Source organism: Trachurus trachurus, assembly GCF_905171665.1.
Source record: "Trachurus trachurus genome assembly, chromosome: 17".
Classification (NCBI taxonomy): Eukaryota; Metazoa; Chordata; class Actinopteri; order Carangiformes; family Carangidae; genus Trachurus; species Trachurus trachurus.
Window position 1 is genome coordinate 10,163,128 of NC_139900.1, and position 14,809 is coordinate 10,177,936.

At 39.5% G+C, this 14,809-nt stretch overlaps 1 protein-coding gene across 1 annotated transcript in view; it reads right to left on the reverse strand.

Moving 5' to 3' along the window:
- The window catches only part of copa (COPI coat complex subunit alpha), a 29,986-nt gene extending 15,927 nt beyond the window's left edge, over window positions 1-14,059 (reverse strand). The window contains exons 1-13 of the mRNA XM_083992126.1: window positions 13,832-14,059; window positions 13,357-13,470; window positions 13,179-13,252; window positions 12,523-12,603; window positions 12,340-12,416; window positions 10,136-10,245; window positions 6,141-6,250; window positions 3,345-3,444; window positions 2,586-2,804; window positions 1,366-1,516; window positions 1,212-1,278; window positions 495-570; window positions 241-323 (exon numbers count right to left, since the gene is read on the reverse strand). Of these exons, the coding sequence (XP_083848252.1) occupies window positions 241-323; window positions 495-570; window positions 1,212-1,278; window positions 1,366-1,516; window positions 2,586-2,804; window positions 3,345-3,444; window positions 6,141-6,250; window positions 10,136-10,245; window positions 12,340-12,416; window positions 12,523-12,603; window positions 13,179-13,252; window positions 13,357-13,470; window positions 13,832-13,871 (1,302 nt within the window). The 5' untranslated portion in view covers window positions 13,872-14,059. The remainder of the gene's footprint in view (window positions 1-240; window positions 324-494; window positions 571-1,211; window positions 1,279-1,365; window positions 1,517-2,585; window positions 2,805-3,344; window positions 3,445-6,140; window positions 6,251-10,135; window positions 10,246-12,339; window positions 12,417-12,522; window positions 12,604-13,178; window positions 13,253-13,356; window positions 13,471-13,831) is intronic.
- Between the last annotated feature and the right edge of the window lie 750 nt (window positions 14,060-14,809).

Here is a 14,809-nt window from a genome sequence, read left to right on the forward strand (position 1 = left end):
TACGTGCATCTGAAGAAATATCATACACAAAAAGATAAAAACACCTTTGACTTACATCGTCTGGTTACCTATTTCAGCTTGAATGAATGCACACAGGCCTTTGATTTTATTGAAAGATCAAAACCTCCATCTATACCTTTCTAAGTTTTCATGTAGAAATCCTGGTCATGATGTCACTCTGATCTTTATCGATGTGTTTCTACTTATAATATATATTAATAAACCTGTAAATACACTTACAGAGTGCATGCGGTCCAGGACGGCGAATCTGTTCCTGGCCACCCAGACGGCTGTGAGACCCGAGGACCTCTTCCCCTCCGGAGCTGAGACAAGACACAATCTGTGTTATTACAGTCGTCAAGTGCAGGATGTTTAAAAAAGGATTCAACTTTGTATGTGATCGACATCTTGAATTACAAATATATCACTGATTTAAAAAAAGAAAAATTGGAGGGAAATGGTTTTAATGGATTTGTGTTGTGAGGTTTCAGTACCATCGGGGTTCTGAGAGTCACTCTCTTTGGGGATCGAGTACAGGTCGTAGGTGCTGTTCTCCAGGTTGGTCGCCCTCTGCAGGACACACACAGCATTACATTAAACACACAGGAAAACATGAAAACACAGGGTTCCTACAGCTTAAGCCAAGTTAAATTTAAGACTTTTTAAGACTTTTTTAAAGCCACTTGAAATTAAATTTAAGACTGACTTCATAATAAACACAAATGCAGAAAAAAAAAGAAAACCCCCACATCAATTACATAGGGTTATAGGGACAATTTTACCCACTTTCCTATGTGATCCAAGGTAAAGTGACTGCTACATGAACATTGGATTGTGTCTCTTTCCAGCTGTCCTTTCAAAATAAATGCATAAAAAGTCCGGGAAAAAAAAAAATCACTGACTCGGGAGCTGGAGGCGGTGAGAAATTTAGCGTTGACGGCCGCCACTAACTTCTCTATGTCGAAATGTTACCAATTATTTTGAGATTTGAGACTAATTACAACCATAAAATACCACTTACCAAGTGTTAACATTTTTAAGACGTTTGAAAAAATGATTTAAGACATTTTAATGCCAATTAAGGCCTTGTTTTTAGATTAATGAATTCAATGCCTTTTAAGACTTGTTAAGGATCCGTAAGAACCCTGAAACAAGAGTTTGTGTTTGCAGTGAGAGAAGAGCGTGTGTGTGTTGGACTGAGCGCTACGTACGGTGCAGAGCAGGACAGCGTTCTCAGCGGGGTTGTAGGACATGCTGAACACTGGGAACTTAGATCCACTGGGACAAAACAAGACACAAAACATTAATATTTTACTTTCAAAATGCTTCCACAAGACTTTTACAGAATGAGGAGGAAGTCCCAACCTGCGCAGCTGCATGACGGCGGTGTCCTTGCTGCTGTTGAAGTCGAGCTGGCGGAGGAACCGGTCCTTGACGTAGTACAACATGTTTCCGTGCACGGCGTACGCTGGACGCTCGCGCTCCAGCTTGAACACAATCATGCCGCTGTCATGACCTAAAGGACACAAGAAGTCATCTATTAGTGAAACATCCACATATCACACATTTTTCTTCTTTTGGAAACATTACATATATCTGCTCTCTTGATTTTGCTGATCAGCATCTTCTAGTCTTGTGCACTAATGGCAGTCGCTAAAGTAAGAACAGGGTACCCCCAGGATTTTTCAACTCAAATTTAAGACTTTAAGACCTTTTTAAGACCACATCCAATGGAATTTAAGACCAGCCTCGCACCTGTTCTGGCATGCATGAATGAAATCATGCAAAAAAAATCTGTCAGAATAACAGAATAACACAGGGACAAATAACTATAACTTTCTTTAATAAACAATACAGTGTGTGCGTGCTCGCGCCTGTGTGCAAATGTATTACAATGGAGCATTCATCCTTCAAAATTCTGCTGCAATCTCTCAACACTGTTTTGAACTTAGCTTGGAGTGAGATTTCTTTCGTTTTTTTTTTATGGCGGGGGCCGGGCCATGGCAAAAAAAAGAAAGAAGAAGAAGCCTGTGGTGTGTGTGAGTGAATGAGTGAACGTCTGTGTGTACATGCATTACAATGGAGCCTACAGCCTTACATTGGCACTTGACCATCTCGAAGTTGCCGCGCGAGCAATGAAATTAGCCTAGAGCTAAATCTGGTGTATTTACATTTTGGATGTTCATGAATACGCAGAGTCCCGTTACAAATAAATTAAATGAAATTTCAGTGGGTCAGCGTTCTAGAAAACTCTGACTACCATGTTGAAACCTCATGTCGGCGATCGAAAAAGTCGGAGAAAAAAGCTTTTTACAACGCAACGTTCCATGATTTTTTTGTTAGTTTACTTAGTATACAGTTATGTTGTTGCGCTGTAACATGCAGATAAGAAAGGGAAGAAATAAGACCTTTAAGAACGAAATTTAAGACTTGTAAACAAAATTTAAGACCTTTTCAAAGCCTCCTTACTTCACGGTTATCAAGTTTAAGACATTCATGTTTTTAAGACCCTGCAGGTAGGGGTTAGAAGAGGTTTTTCCTCGTTCAGAAACAACATTATGACGCAGACTGGCGCCTCCACTCACCAGCAGCAAACAGGTTGAGGTTCGGGTGAGCTCCCAGCACCCAGAAGCGGTCGTGGTCGCGGCGGAAGGTCTGCACCCCGGTCCTCTTGGACATGTCCCACACCCGGATGCTCTTGTCCTCGGAGTTGGACAGGATGAGCTCCTGACGCGGGTGGAAGACGGCACAGGACACGTTGTTGTAGTGGCCGCGGCACGTGTCCAGCTCCCAGGCCTTGGATTCTGGAAAAGGATAAGTTTGTTCATCGTTTGTTCCTGATTGATGATGGACGATGACTTTTCATTTTAAAGGGACAACGAGGAGTTTTGGAAAAGCGAAGCGTTTTCACACTACATTTATGAGCCTCCGCGCACCGTGAAATTCTTTGACCGGCGCAAGACAGACTCATGGTTTCATTCATCAAGAATTAAAGTCAGAGGTTCAAAGACGATCAGATACCGTCGTAGTTCCCACCATAAACGGCGATTCGGCGGCGTTATTCTCATGACTCGCCACGAAACCGAAAGTAAGGAAATGCTGGTCGGCTCGCCCAGCATTTCCACCATTAATTAAAATAACAAAATAACGATAGAGACAAAACGATATATTGATCGAAAATAGAGCCATTAGCAAGTGTGGCTAGTGTAGATTCATCCACATTAATGTGAGACTTTATTATAACCAAATACAAACTCCTAGTTGTCCCTTTAAATCAGAAAAATACACAAATTAAATAAATTCTGTCAGCAGTATCTGGTTTTTTAAAATATATTTTAGCTCACCGTTCATCCTCCAGATCTTGACCTGCCTATCATCAGCGCCAGACACGATGAGAGGCATGCTGGGATGGAAAGCCGCCCAGTTGACCCCACGGTCGTGACCCTGCACACAGACACACGACCTCAGTTCACACACGTCCAAACAAAAACCTCCACCTCACCTTGTAAACACTGACAGCTCAGTGAAAACTTAGTCTGGGGCCGTTGCCTCGCTGATCCAGGGCGAGAGAGAGAGACAGGCCTCTCCGTCAAAATAAAAGCACCAAGCTAATAACATGCTGTGAATCTTTTTAATTTAAGGAATATAATTTACAAGAAAACCCCTGAGCCATTAAGTTAACCTTTTTCTTTTATTGTATTTAATTGTATTCCAAGTTATTGTCTATTTTATACGTTTTATGTTGGTGAACACTTTTACTTTGGTGAATTTGGTGATTTCCGGATCCGCTAGAACAGTGGTTCTCAACTGGTGGGTCGCGGACAGCTGGTCAAAAAAGTAAATAATATTTAATGCACATCTGATGTTGGACATGTCTTTTATTTTGAAAAATAACTTATTTTGAAAGGCACGAGACACGTGAACACATGCAGTTGTAATGCTCCTCCTCAGTTTCTTATTATTTGCTCCATTTGCTCTGAATGCAAAGATATCAGTTTCTTATTAATGTGGCCTGAATGCAGTGAATCTTGTTTTGTTTTGTGGGTTTTATTTTGTGCAATTTGATATTTATTCACTTTTGTGAATATGCTCTGAATGCAGAGATGCATTAGAAGTCAAATATATCATTTTGTTGGTCTCCATTTTGTGCAGTTTGATATTTTTTTATTCACTTCCGTACAGTTGTCATGGTCCTCCTCAGTTTCATTCATGTGCCTTGAAATGCACTTTGCTCAATAAAGAGCTAAATGAGTTTTTAAAGGCTTTAAAAAAAAAATCTTGGTTTGAATTCTATAAAAGTGGGTCGCGACTTAATGACCATGGGAAAATGAGAGTGAGACTAGTTGAGAACCCCTGCGCTAGAAGACGGGAACCAGAATGCAGACAAAATTCGGAGTGAACAGAAACATGAAAACTAAACTAAAACACCAACAGCTTGAATATAAATAAACTCTTACCATTATATATTCTCCAATAAACTCATTTATTTTTAGATTTATGTCACATGTTGATGTTAAAAAAATCTAATTATAAACTTTCTAAGCTGCTGAAGTCTTGTTCCCTTGTCACCTTCGTCACCACCTCCAGAGGTGAAGGAGTCCATGGATGAGAGTGAGTCTGACTGTTGTGTCCTAATGTCTCACAGCTTTCGACTTCTGTTACTGATGGTACAACCCAGACCAGGAGGAGTTGTAATTTTATTTCCTTCCTGAGACATGTCTGGTCCTTAAGAAGTAATATAATCTAGGACTAAAGGAAACCGAGAAGAACATGATGTGATTCAATTTAAACCATGTTCATCGTATTCTCCACAAACAGGAGTGAAACTTGGAAGTCAAGTCAGCGTCCAAATGGAAAATCTTTGTATAAAGCCAACTTGCCTCTCTCCGTCTCTGGATTCAGATTATTGTGATTTACTAATTGATAAATAATTAATTTTATAAAATAAGGCTTCAGGTGAGCACTGCACCTTGGGAGAAGGAGACATTTTCCACCACTGACCTGTCATTGACAAACGGCAATCTGCACAAAAATAACTAAAACACACTCCCTGAGACTTCAAAAAGATAATTATCTTCATTAGAAGGTGGAGCTCTGCCATGGTTATACTGTTATACACTGAGGAACTCAAATACACAATATGAATCCAATCTATACTATTAATCTGATATTTTTGATTCTATTTTCTTTTATCTTATTTTGTTTTATTTTATTTTTTCCTTGTGTTATTAAAGTCTCCTTTGTTGTGTCTAATGATCATATTGTTGTTTGTTGTAATTGTCATCATCTCCCTATAAGCACTACTTGAGAAGACAGCTGTTGTGATGAATATTATTCTGTATGTAGGATTTTGAATAAATCTGAAATAAGTTAAGTTAAAATAATAAATATATATTTTTTTTATTATTATTTTCTTCTATTTCTTGTCTTTCTCTCACTGTAATATAAATGATCCTCTGTCCTATTTATATATAAATTCAAAATTCTTACAAGATTCTTGATTATAAGTGTAAAATTATGTGCAGCTGTAAAAAGTGGAAAAAAGGTAAAATAAAAAACAAGGTAAAAAAAACAAACAATAAAATAAAAATAAATAAAGCCATACCAGGGTATATACAGGAATCTTGAAGTTAATGTCTTTTAGTTTTTAAGACTTTTTCAAGACCTTCTCAATATTTTTTAATACCTCACCGCCACTTCAAGCTGTAACCATTTACATCAGTGACACTTTTAACTTAACAGTTTTAGTTTGTGATAAAGACCACTATGATACAACAGAATTCAAAATAGGCTAGGATAATAAATCAAAGGCAAAGTTTATCAAAAAACAAAACAAAAAAACATTGCTCCACTCAAAAAACAAAAAACAACAATCTTCTTTTCTTTGTTATGTACCGGTTCATCTTTGGTTTTTAATAAAATGAATAAATTCACACACTTTGACTATGTTTTTTAGGACTCAAACTCTTTCAGAAGCTAATTCAGAAAAAATACCATGACATTTTAAGACTTTATAAAGTCGTGAAAAGACTTTTTAATACTTTTTAAGGGTCTTAATTTTCCCAAAATTGATTTATCACCTTTTAATACTTTTCAAGACTCCGCGGATACCCTGTATACATGTGAAAGCTTTTGCTCACCTCCAGAACGTGTTTGACGACAGCGTCCGAGGCACCGAACAAGTCGACGCCGGTGATGCCTCGCACCTCCGTCTCCACGGCGCCAGGAGACAAGTTCTTCTTCCTCAGACCTGGAACCAACATTCAGAGCAGCGCGCGCACAAGAGGAGGAGGAGCCATATTCATGTTACACACGGCACAACCCGAGTACAAGGGAAGAAGAGAGACACGACAACAAAAGTCAACAAAACAATCGGATGTAAACCAATATAATAATAAAAAGAAGCAGAGAGACGACAGATGATCATTTTAAAGAGAGGAGGAACTGTTGGACTATTGAACACACACACACGGGGTCGAAACACACAAACACAACCTCTGCTCTCTCGATCCCGCCTCACTTGAGTCTGGATTAGGGATGTCGACTCACAATTATAGATTTTCTTGGTACAATTACTGTCAGAGAAACAATCGCGGTATCACGATTATCACGGTTAATATGCATTAATTGATTTTACAACACTATGAATGTTTAAAATCAAATATAGTGAAAAAAATATCTAATTACATTAATCATTCTGTACACAAAATATTTTAAGTTTCTATTAATATAGGACCAATTATTAATCCTTCAGAAAATGTTTAAAATATTACAGTCATTAATTGTCATCTATATATAAATGTTTAAGTTTATTTTAATCTTTTATTACAAATGACATGCTGCTAACATTTAATTTCCTACCAATTCAGTGTTATGCTGGGAAAATTAATTGACATTAATGTAATTAAACCCAGTATCTGTGGCGTCGTTGCGTAATCTGCAGAAGCTATTTTTCTGCAAATGGCAGATGGCCTGACAGACAAATGAATTTCCCTTTGGGGATTACCGTAATAAAGTTATTTGTATTTATATTTGTATAATCATTTTTGGAAAGTGACGGTATTTAGGAATCTTTACGATTAATTTATTTTGCCGTTTAATACCATGATTAATTGTGAAAACAAGTAACGCAACATCCCTAGTCTGGAAACAATCGGGTTGATTGGGTTAATGATTCATTTGCATCGAGAGGAAAAAAAAAAAAAATCACAAAAATGACTACTGATTGAACTCATCAGCAGAGTGAGGGAAGCGATTTCCTCCCAGACTCAAATGAGGCCAAGAAAAACAAAATGTGAGAAAACACAGCTTGAGTTGATGGTTCCTGCCCGTTAAACTGACGTGGTGAACAGATAGCTCAACAGTGAAAAGAGAGAGAGATGGATAGATGACACAGCGCGGGGGGAAGAGATGGCACTAGGAACCCATGTGCGGGTGTGGATGTTTCCAAGGAAGAGGATGGGATAAGGAGGACACAGGGAGCGCATGTGGACTTGGCTGATGGGCGTGGAGTGGCTGGGTGGTCGGGTGGTGGTGGGTTTGGTGGCTGCTGTTGTAAAGACGTGCTCTGATGGGGCGTTGGATGTCAGCTGGAAGTTTGTTTTTCTTATTAGAGGCTCGTGCATGTCAGGAAGTTTTAAGAGTCACATGCAGAGTTAAAGGGATAGTAGCATTTTTTTTAAAAGTGGGGTTGTATGATCTACAAATAGCCCCTAAGTACTTTAATTGCAGTAGAAGACTCTCTGCACTCCTCCCGTTAGCAACGCCATCCCATAGCCCTGCCCAGAGATTTACAACATACATTGTTGTGAATGGACCCAAAGAAACTGCCTATTTTCGTGGCCTAAAAGAGGTTTTACCTGAAAAAAAAAATACACAGTTCCATTGTTCATTATAATATAATTTTTTCCAGCCCTTCAAAGTGCAGGAAAAACACAGTTTTTATTTGGACCTAACCAACTCACGTATCCCTCCGCCCAAGGTTAGCGCCCACCGATCAGCAGTTGGTTAGGTCCAAATAAAAACTGAGTTTTTCCTGCACTTTGAAGGGCTGGAAAAAATTATATTATAGCGAACAATGGAACTGTGTATTTTTTTTTCAGGTAAAACCTCTTTTAGGCCACGAAAATAGGCAATTTCTTTGGGTCTGTTCACAACACTGTATTGTAAATCTCTGGACAGGGCTATTATGGGCTGGCGTTGCTAACGGGAGGAGTGCAGAGAGTCTTCTACTGCAATTAAAGTACTTAGGGGCTATTTGTAGATCATACAACCCCACTTTAAAAAAAAATGCTACTATCCCTTTAACAGACTCGGTTACAGGTTAGGAAATGGAAGTCGGTGACAATATGGCAGCTAATGCTACAGGAAATATATAAACACTGTTGTATATTTCATGTTATACGTCGAGTAGTAAAAGCTAGCTGCGCAAAAACGTCATTCATGCCAGGAGGAGTATGAGAATATTTTAACATCAGTTTTTAGTAGAAAGTTTCAGTCTGTGAAGAATACATGTTCAAAACCAGTTAGTTATAAGTTATATTTGATGCGTTTTAAATAAACGAAAACAAATAGCAGTATAGAAAGAAGAATGGGCTCTGAAGTGCAGTGAGTCTTTCTTTAAACATATAAATGAAGGCTGTGCAGGTAACATGGAGGTGTAGCCATGACAAACTGTGATACGTCCTTATGTGATCTAATGGATGCAATCATGCTCAAAGAGAGGAAATGTGACAGCAAATACATAAATAAAATCCCCACGACAGGAGACAGCAGATCCACATTTAAGGCGTGACAGTGTGAGAGACGGTGACAGGAGGAAACATGAGCCAATTAATGGTTTAGTTAGTTGAGAAGATGAGCAGAGGAGAGAACATGAGACAAGAAGCAAAAAAAACTAAACAAAACACCAACAACAAAAATTGTAAGAGCATGCAGAAGCACAGAAACACCTCTCCGATTTCTAGTTTGTGTCTTTTCTGTGCTACGTCTTGCAGCTTTCTGGTCTGTATCTTCATTCAGAATGCGTATTTACAGTGTGTATTCATTCTAGGGGTGGGCAAAAATATCGATATGGCAATATATTGCGATACTTTATATCACGATACGATATCGATATTCAATATTTAAATATCGATTTATTTTTTCAAATAATAAATCATGTTTCAGACGTAAATCCAGTACGACTTCCGCACCTCTGCTCCGCGAGGTGTCACTGTACTGCTACCTCAGACAGTGTGTTGTACATGCAAATATGTTGTTGTAACTTGCACTTGTATAAAATGGCATGGAGACTTCCGGTTTTGGAAAATGGCGGAGTAGGTCGCTCACCGGGAGAGCTCTGTTGAAATCTTGTCTAAATCCGTGCAATAAGTGTTTCCGTACATCACTCAGCCTGTGCAAACCTGTGTGGACCGGTGTGGGGTGCCAAGGACTATGGGCAAGAGTAAAAAACAGAGCCAGCCTACACCTGAGCAATCTCCGTCGAAGTGCGACGACATGCTAACTAGCCAAGACGAGCAACATGCTAGCAACTCGCCGCTAACGTTAGCCGACATGGAGAAACTTCTGAAGGCAATGGAAGACCGCATCATAACTAAAATGGCATGGATAATTAGAATTACATTGTTTTGACTCAGTTTGTCCCATAAATTATCACTGTCATCTGATGTACATACAACTCAAATTTTAAGATGCATAATGCCTTTTACATTTTTCAGTGAACTATGTAGAATATCGTAGAATATCGCAATATATCGCAAACTTTGGATATCGCAATATCGTATTGTATCGTGACTCAAGTATCGTGATGCGTATCGTATCGTGAGGTCCTTGGCAATACCCACCCCTAATTCATTCATAAACAAATACCACACTGTAAATACGTCACACATGACATCACATCTACTGGCCTTTCTCTGCCTGGAGAAGTGTTTCTGCAAACAGCCCACAGAGATTTGTCATCTACAAGTTGAAGAGATGGAAGACGTTGGTTTCAAGACTTAATGTTCGTCCTGTACCAGCTTCTTCCTTCTCCTCTGTACCACTCTACCCCCTCCCCACTACCACAACCCCCCCCCCCCCAAAACAACCCCCAGCTCGCTGTCCTTCTGTCCACCATCCCCCAAGCCCTCACCGGAGATATCCCACACTCGCACGGTCTGGTCCAGACTGGCCGACACCACCAGGTCCTCCGACGGATGGAACTGGGCGCACATCACGTAGTGGTTGTGACCGGTCAGCACGCTGCGGATGAGAGGGAAAGATCGAGGTTTATTAAAATATAGTCACGTTTATGTTAGGGATGCAAATTATCGAGTAATTCATTAATCGATAGTTGATAGACCTTATCGATCGATGATCGATTAATTGATAAGCGGCGATTTTCCTGAGAACCTAAATTTAAGGGGAAAATTTAAGATCAACATTCCTTATGGACTTTACACTAGTATTTATTAATTTACAGCACAATGAAAATGTTTAAGTAGCACGTTATTTGGGACAGAGAGCTCTGAGGTTGAAGTCCTATCATAATGAGATGAGATGAGAGACACCGCTGCGTTTCCATTACAGATTTTCGCAAAATAAAAGCGATATTTCTTAAACTTAGAAAAAGTGCAATTGCTATTTGCGGGTGTTTCCATTGAAAGGTATTTTGCGAATGAGCCGTAATGCGTCTTGCGTTTCTATGGTGACGGCACAGCGATCTCAGCTGCCGACAGCTGTTGCTGTTATTGTTATTAACATTGACAAAAACAGCGCTTGATTGCTGAAAGGCAAAGCCCGTGTGGCGCTGCAGCGGCCACAGATAAGGACGCACTCACACGGCCAGTTGTTCCGCGCTTCAGCACGGTGCCCACGGTGCTTCAGCCCCTCCTCTGTCCCCCGCTGGCCCGCACTCACACCACCTCCAACCCAAGCTGCTCAAGCACGGTTTCCTCCGTTGATACAGAGGGATTATTTGTTTACCAACACGGCGGATGTGCGCTTTAACCTGACTGCAGAAAGAACGGAGCCTTTTAACACCAGCGGTGATGAGGCGCTGACAACAACATAGGTGGTTGTGTCCACACACCCGTACTTATTTATGTGACTTAAGGTGACATTTCGGCGCAGGAGGGAGTGGGAGTGTGGATGTGAGCCAAATTTCCTTCAACCATGCACGGAAAAGGGGAATGATAGGAAAGGTTTTTCTAATTTATTGAGAAACAATGCCCAGGTCAGCAATGCATGACAAACATGTGGTTCATTTGTCCCCTCAAGTTACATAAACCAACACAGCTTGGACACACGCGCTGTTCTCCGCGGCTCCGCAACGAGCGCTTTTTTTTTCTTTTCTTTTTTTTTTTAAATTAAGCTCCGGTAGCGACCGGCTAAACTACGGAAGGATACTGTAAACCAGCGCGGATCCGGTGTGTTTATCAAAGCTTGGTTGCCGTGCTGAGGCACCGGGTCGGTTTGAGCTGCGTTCAGGCTGCATTACAACTCCTCAGGCAGCTCCGTGTCGGCGGCTTTTTGACTCGTTACTCACTGGTCGTCTGTGTGTTAGCGATGGTACAGCCTGAGTCCCATATAGCTACAACAGGTAACAGTGTTGTCTCTTTTCACCTCCTCTCCCTCTCTCCCTTGTGTGCTGCAGTGCGCAGCGCTGCACACGTTTACACAGAGATCCGCTACATTATGTCGGCTTTGCTTGTTTACATTTCACAGTAAAACTCCCATTGAAAAGGAACGATTAATTGCAAGTAATTTAATTTAATCGATTAAATTCTTATCGACAATTAATCGATAGTCGATTAATTGTTTGCATCCCTAGTTTATGTGTTGCTTTGGACTATCTGACGTGTAAACTACACAGCAAAGATGATGTTTTTGGTTAAACATGGGAAACCTTTTGTCATATATTGGCCTGAAAATTTCTACCATTCATGCAAGAGGGTTTGTATCATAGCTGAGGATGCTCTCACCCTATCGTTTAACTGATATGTTTTTGTTTCTGTGTACCTTTCTTTGATCATGGGAATGTACCATGCATGGCAGCGTACACTTGGTTTATTTTACTTAAATAATTTAATATATTTGTATATTATTTATTTACTTATTCATTTTATTTGTATAGGTAGACTCCTGAATCTCCCGCCTGTATAAATTTGAATTTAAATGTGTGTGTGAGCCAAATGTATGTTTGTTTTGTCATATGTGTTCTTGTTTTATCTCTTGAAAATGTAATTAACATATATTTAAATATATTTATACTGTATGTAGTCAAGTTCTTTGTCTGGTAAACAAGACCAGCATCAAGCTTGCATCTTTAACAGTACCAGAGACAGTGGGTCTTACCAGACGCAGGTCCTGGACTGCCAGTTCCAGATGCGAATCGTCTGGTCATCAGAGGCGCTCAGAATCCAGGGGTACTCCTACAGACGGTGAGACGGTGAGACGATGCAGTTCATTTATTCACCCTGGATCTCAAATCAGTGATCAAACTGATGTTTGTATTTTATAGAGGCATAATAAACTCACATGGTGAAAGAAGGTGGTTCTGATGTAGTCAAGGTGTCCAAGGAGGGTGAAGAGGCAGCGCCGCAGCTTGTAGTTCCACACCTGCTCACAACAGGAATATTTAGTCAGCACTTATTGGTATAATATATTGAAGAAATCTAGCAATGATCTGAATGAAATAATGTTATCATGAGACAGACAGTAGATGAAAGCGTAATAAGGTCAATTTCAATCAGTCACTTACACACATACTAGTGATGTTTATTCTCCTGCCTAATTATGTGTGACAGAGGTGAGTAAACACTGATCTTTGTAATTTGCATCAGCTCTATATTTGACATTTTTGTTTGTGTATCACTTATACACCATTCATACACACACAGTTGTGATTGATAGTAACTTATGGGGAGCTTTCTTTCACTCTGTATTTCATTTGTCTAAACAGTCAGCCCACTGACAGGATATGTGAATAATTTCCCATCATTTAACAATCAAAACTGAGTCCAGTTGACTTGATTGTCTAGAGATGCCTTTGACCTGGACAAATGAGAATTTACACAGACATCCTTTAACAATACTACAAACCCAAGCATGTGTCTCTACAGCCTCATCATCTCTAACATCTAATATAAAACCATGTTGTTGTTTGTATCAAACATCACAAAAAGCAGCCTCACCTTGATTTTATAATCATCTCCTCCAGACACAAACAGAGGCTGCTGTTTGTGGAAATCAATCCCTCTGACGGGACCTGTGGGCGAAGACACGTCAGTCAAATGCAAATCTATCAAGATGACAGCCTGGATGTTAGGGTAGTGATGACGATAAATAAAATAATGATATCACTGCTTTTACCATCGTGCTCATCAAACTTATCGATCAGGGTGCACATCCGATAATCCCACAGCTGGATGACTCCGTTGTGCAAACTTGCAAGAACCCATGGCCTCTTGGGATGGAAACTTAGGCCTGGAAAATACAATATATAATCATTTACTATGTTATGATAACGTTGGTGGTTTGAGAAGTCATTTTACTAAACCGCATATGGGGGAAAAAAGCCCACAACAACAGTGTTTAGTGGTAAAGTTTAACCAGTTTGTTACGTTAGCTAGCTTATATAGCTTAGGAAATAACAGGGTGGTGTCAATGTCACAACATATGGACATAGGATATGATAGAGATAATTTAACGAAAGAGTTTGTGCCACACGACTCGTTTATTTAAGATGAGCATTAATTCACAAAAACAGGTTCATCGCAGTATATTCCTGCGCCGGATAACGTCAGCTAATTAACGTTAGCTCCCATGCTAACAGCCGTTGTCTCACCTTTAACACGCGCCGACTTCGTCTCAAACTTCGTTAACATCGTCACTGCGCGCTCCTGCGTCTCCTAGTTGCAATGCTCCGGTAAAATAAAACTCCACAACAAGCATAAAACAGGTTAAATCCTCCAGAAACGGGTGAAGTCACTCGGCCTGATCGCCTTCGCCCATTTAGCCGAGACTCCTCTCTTTTTCCTGACACGTAGTCCGTTGTGACTTCCGGTTGTGAACAATAAAGTTGTGGAGTGAAAACTGTGACGCAAAAATCGCCACGGCGACGTCGCGTCAGATCCATGCGTCAGATAGATCAGAGCAGAGAATTTATCGTCCAATGCACCTTAGATTATTATTGAATTAAATGAATGTACATTTTGTAAAAATGAAATTGAAACACAAGAACATCTTTTCTTCTCTTGTAATTTTTCTATTTTATTCTGGGATGCATTTTGTCATTGTTTTCTGAATAACAACCTGTCTTTGTCAAAATTAACGTACAGTAACATAAGGTTTGGTGTTTTTTTTAAAGACTCGAAGCTGGAATTTCTCTTAAATAACCTCATAATATTGGCAAAATATTTTATTCATAAATGTAAATTTCTAAATGTAACCCCATTGTTTTTTATTTTCTTAAAAGAGCTATCTATTTTCTGTGACTCACTCAAAAACATTAAGTCCAAGAATGCACAACGTTTATATCAACATTTATTTGATCTCTCCCTTCATCAGACCCATCAGACCCCAGAAAACTAATGTGAGGTATGTTGTATATGATCCTAATTTTCTATATTTGTAAATTTTCATTTACCTTCATTGTATCAAATATCTATTTATTTGAATTTTTACCTCAAATTATAATTTTTATATATTTCTTTTATTTTTATTTTATTTTATTATTATTATTATTATTTTTTTTCATGGCTTTCCTGTCCCATCTGTTACTATGTTAAACCTTTATTGAAATGCTGACATGTTAAGCTCAGTT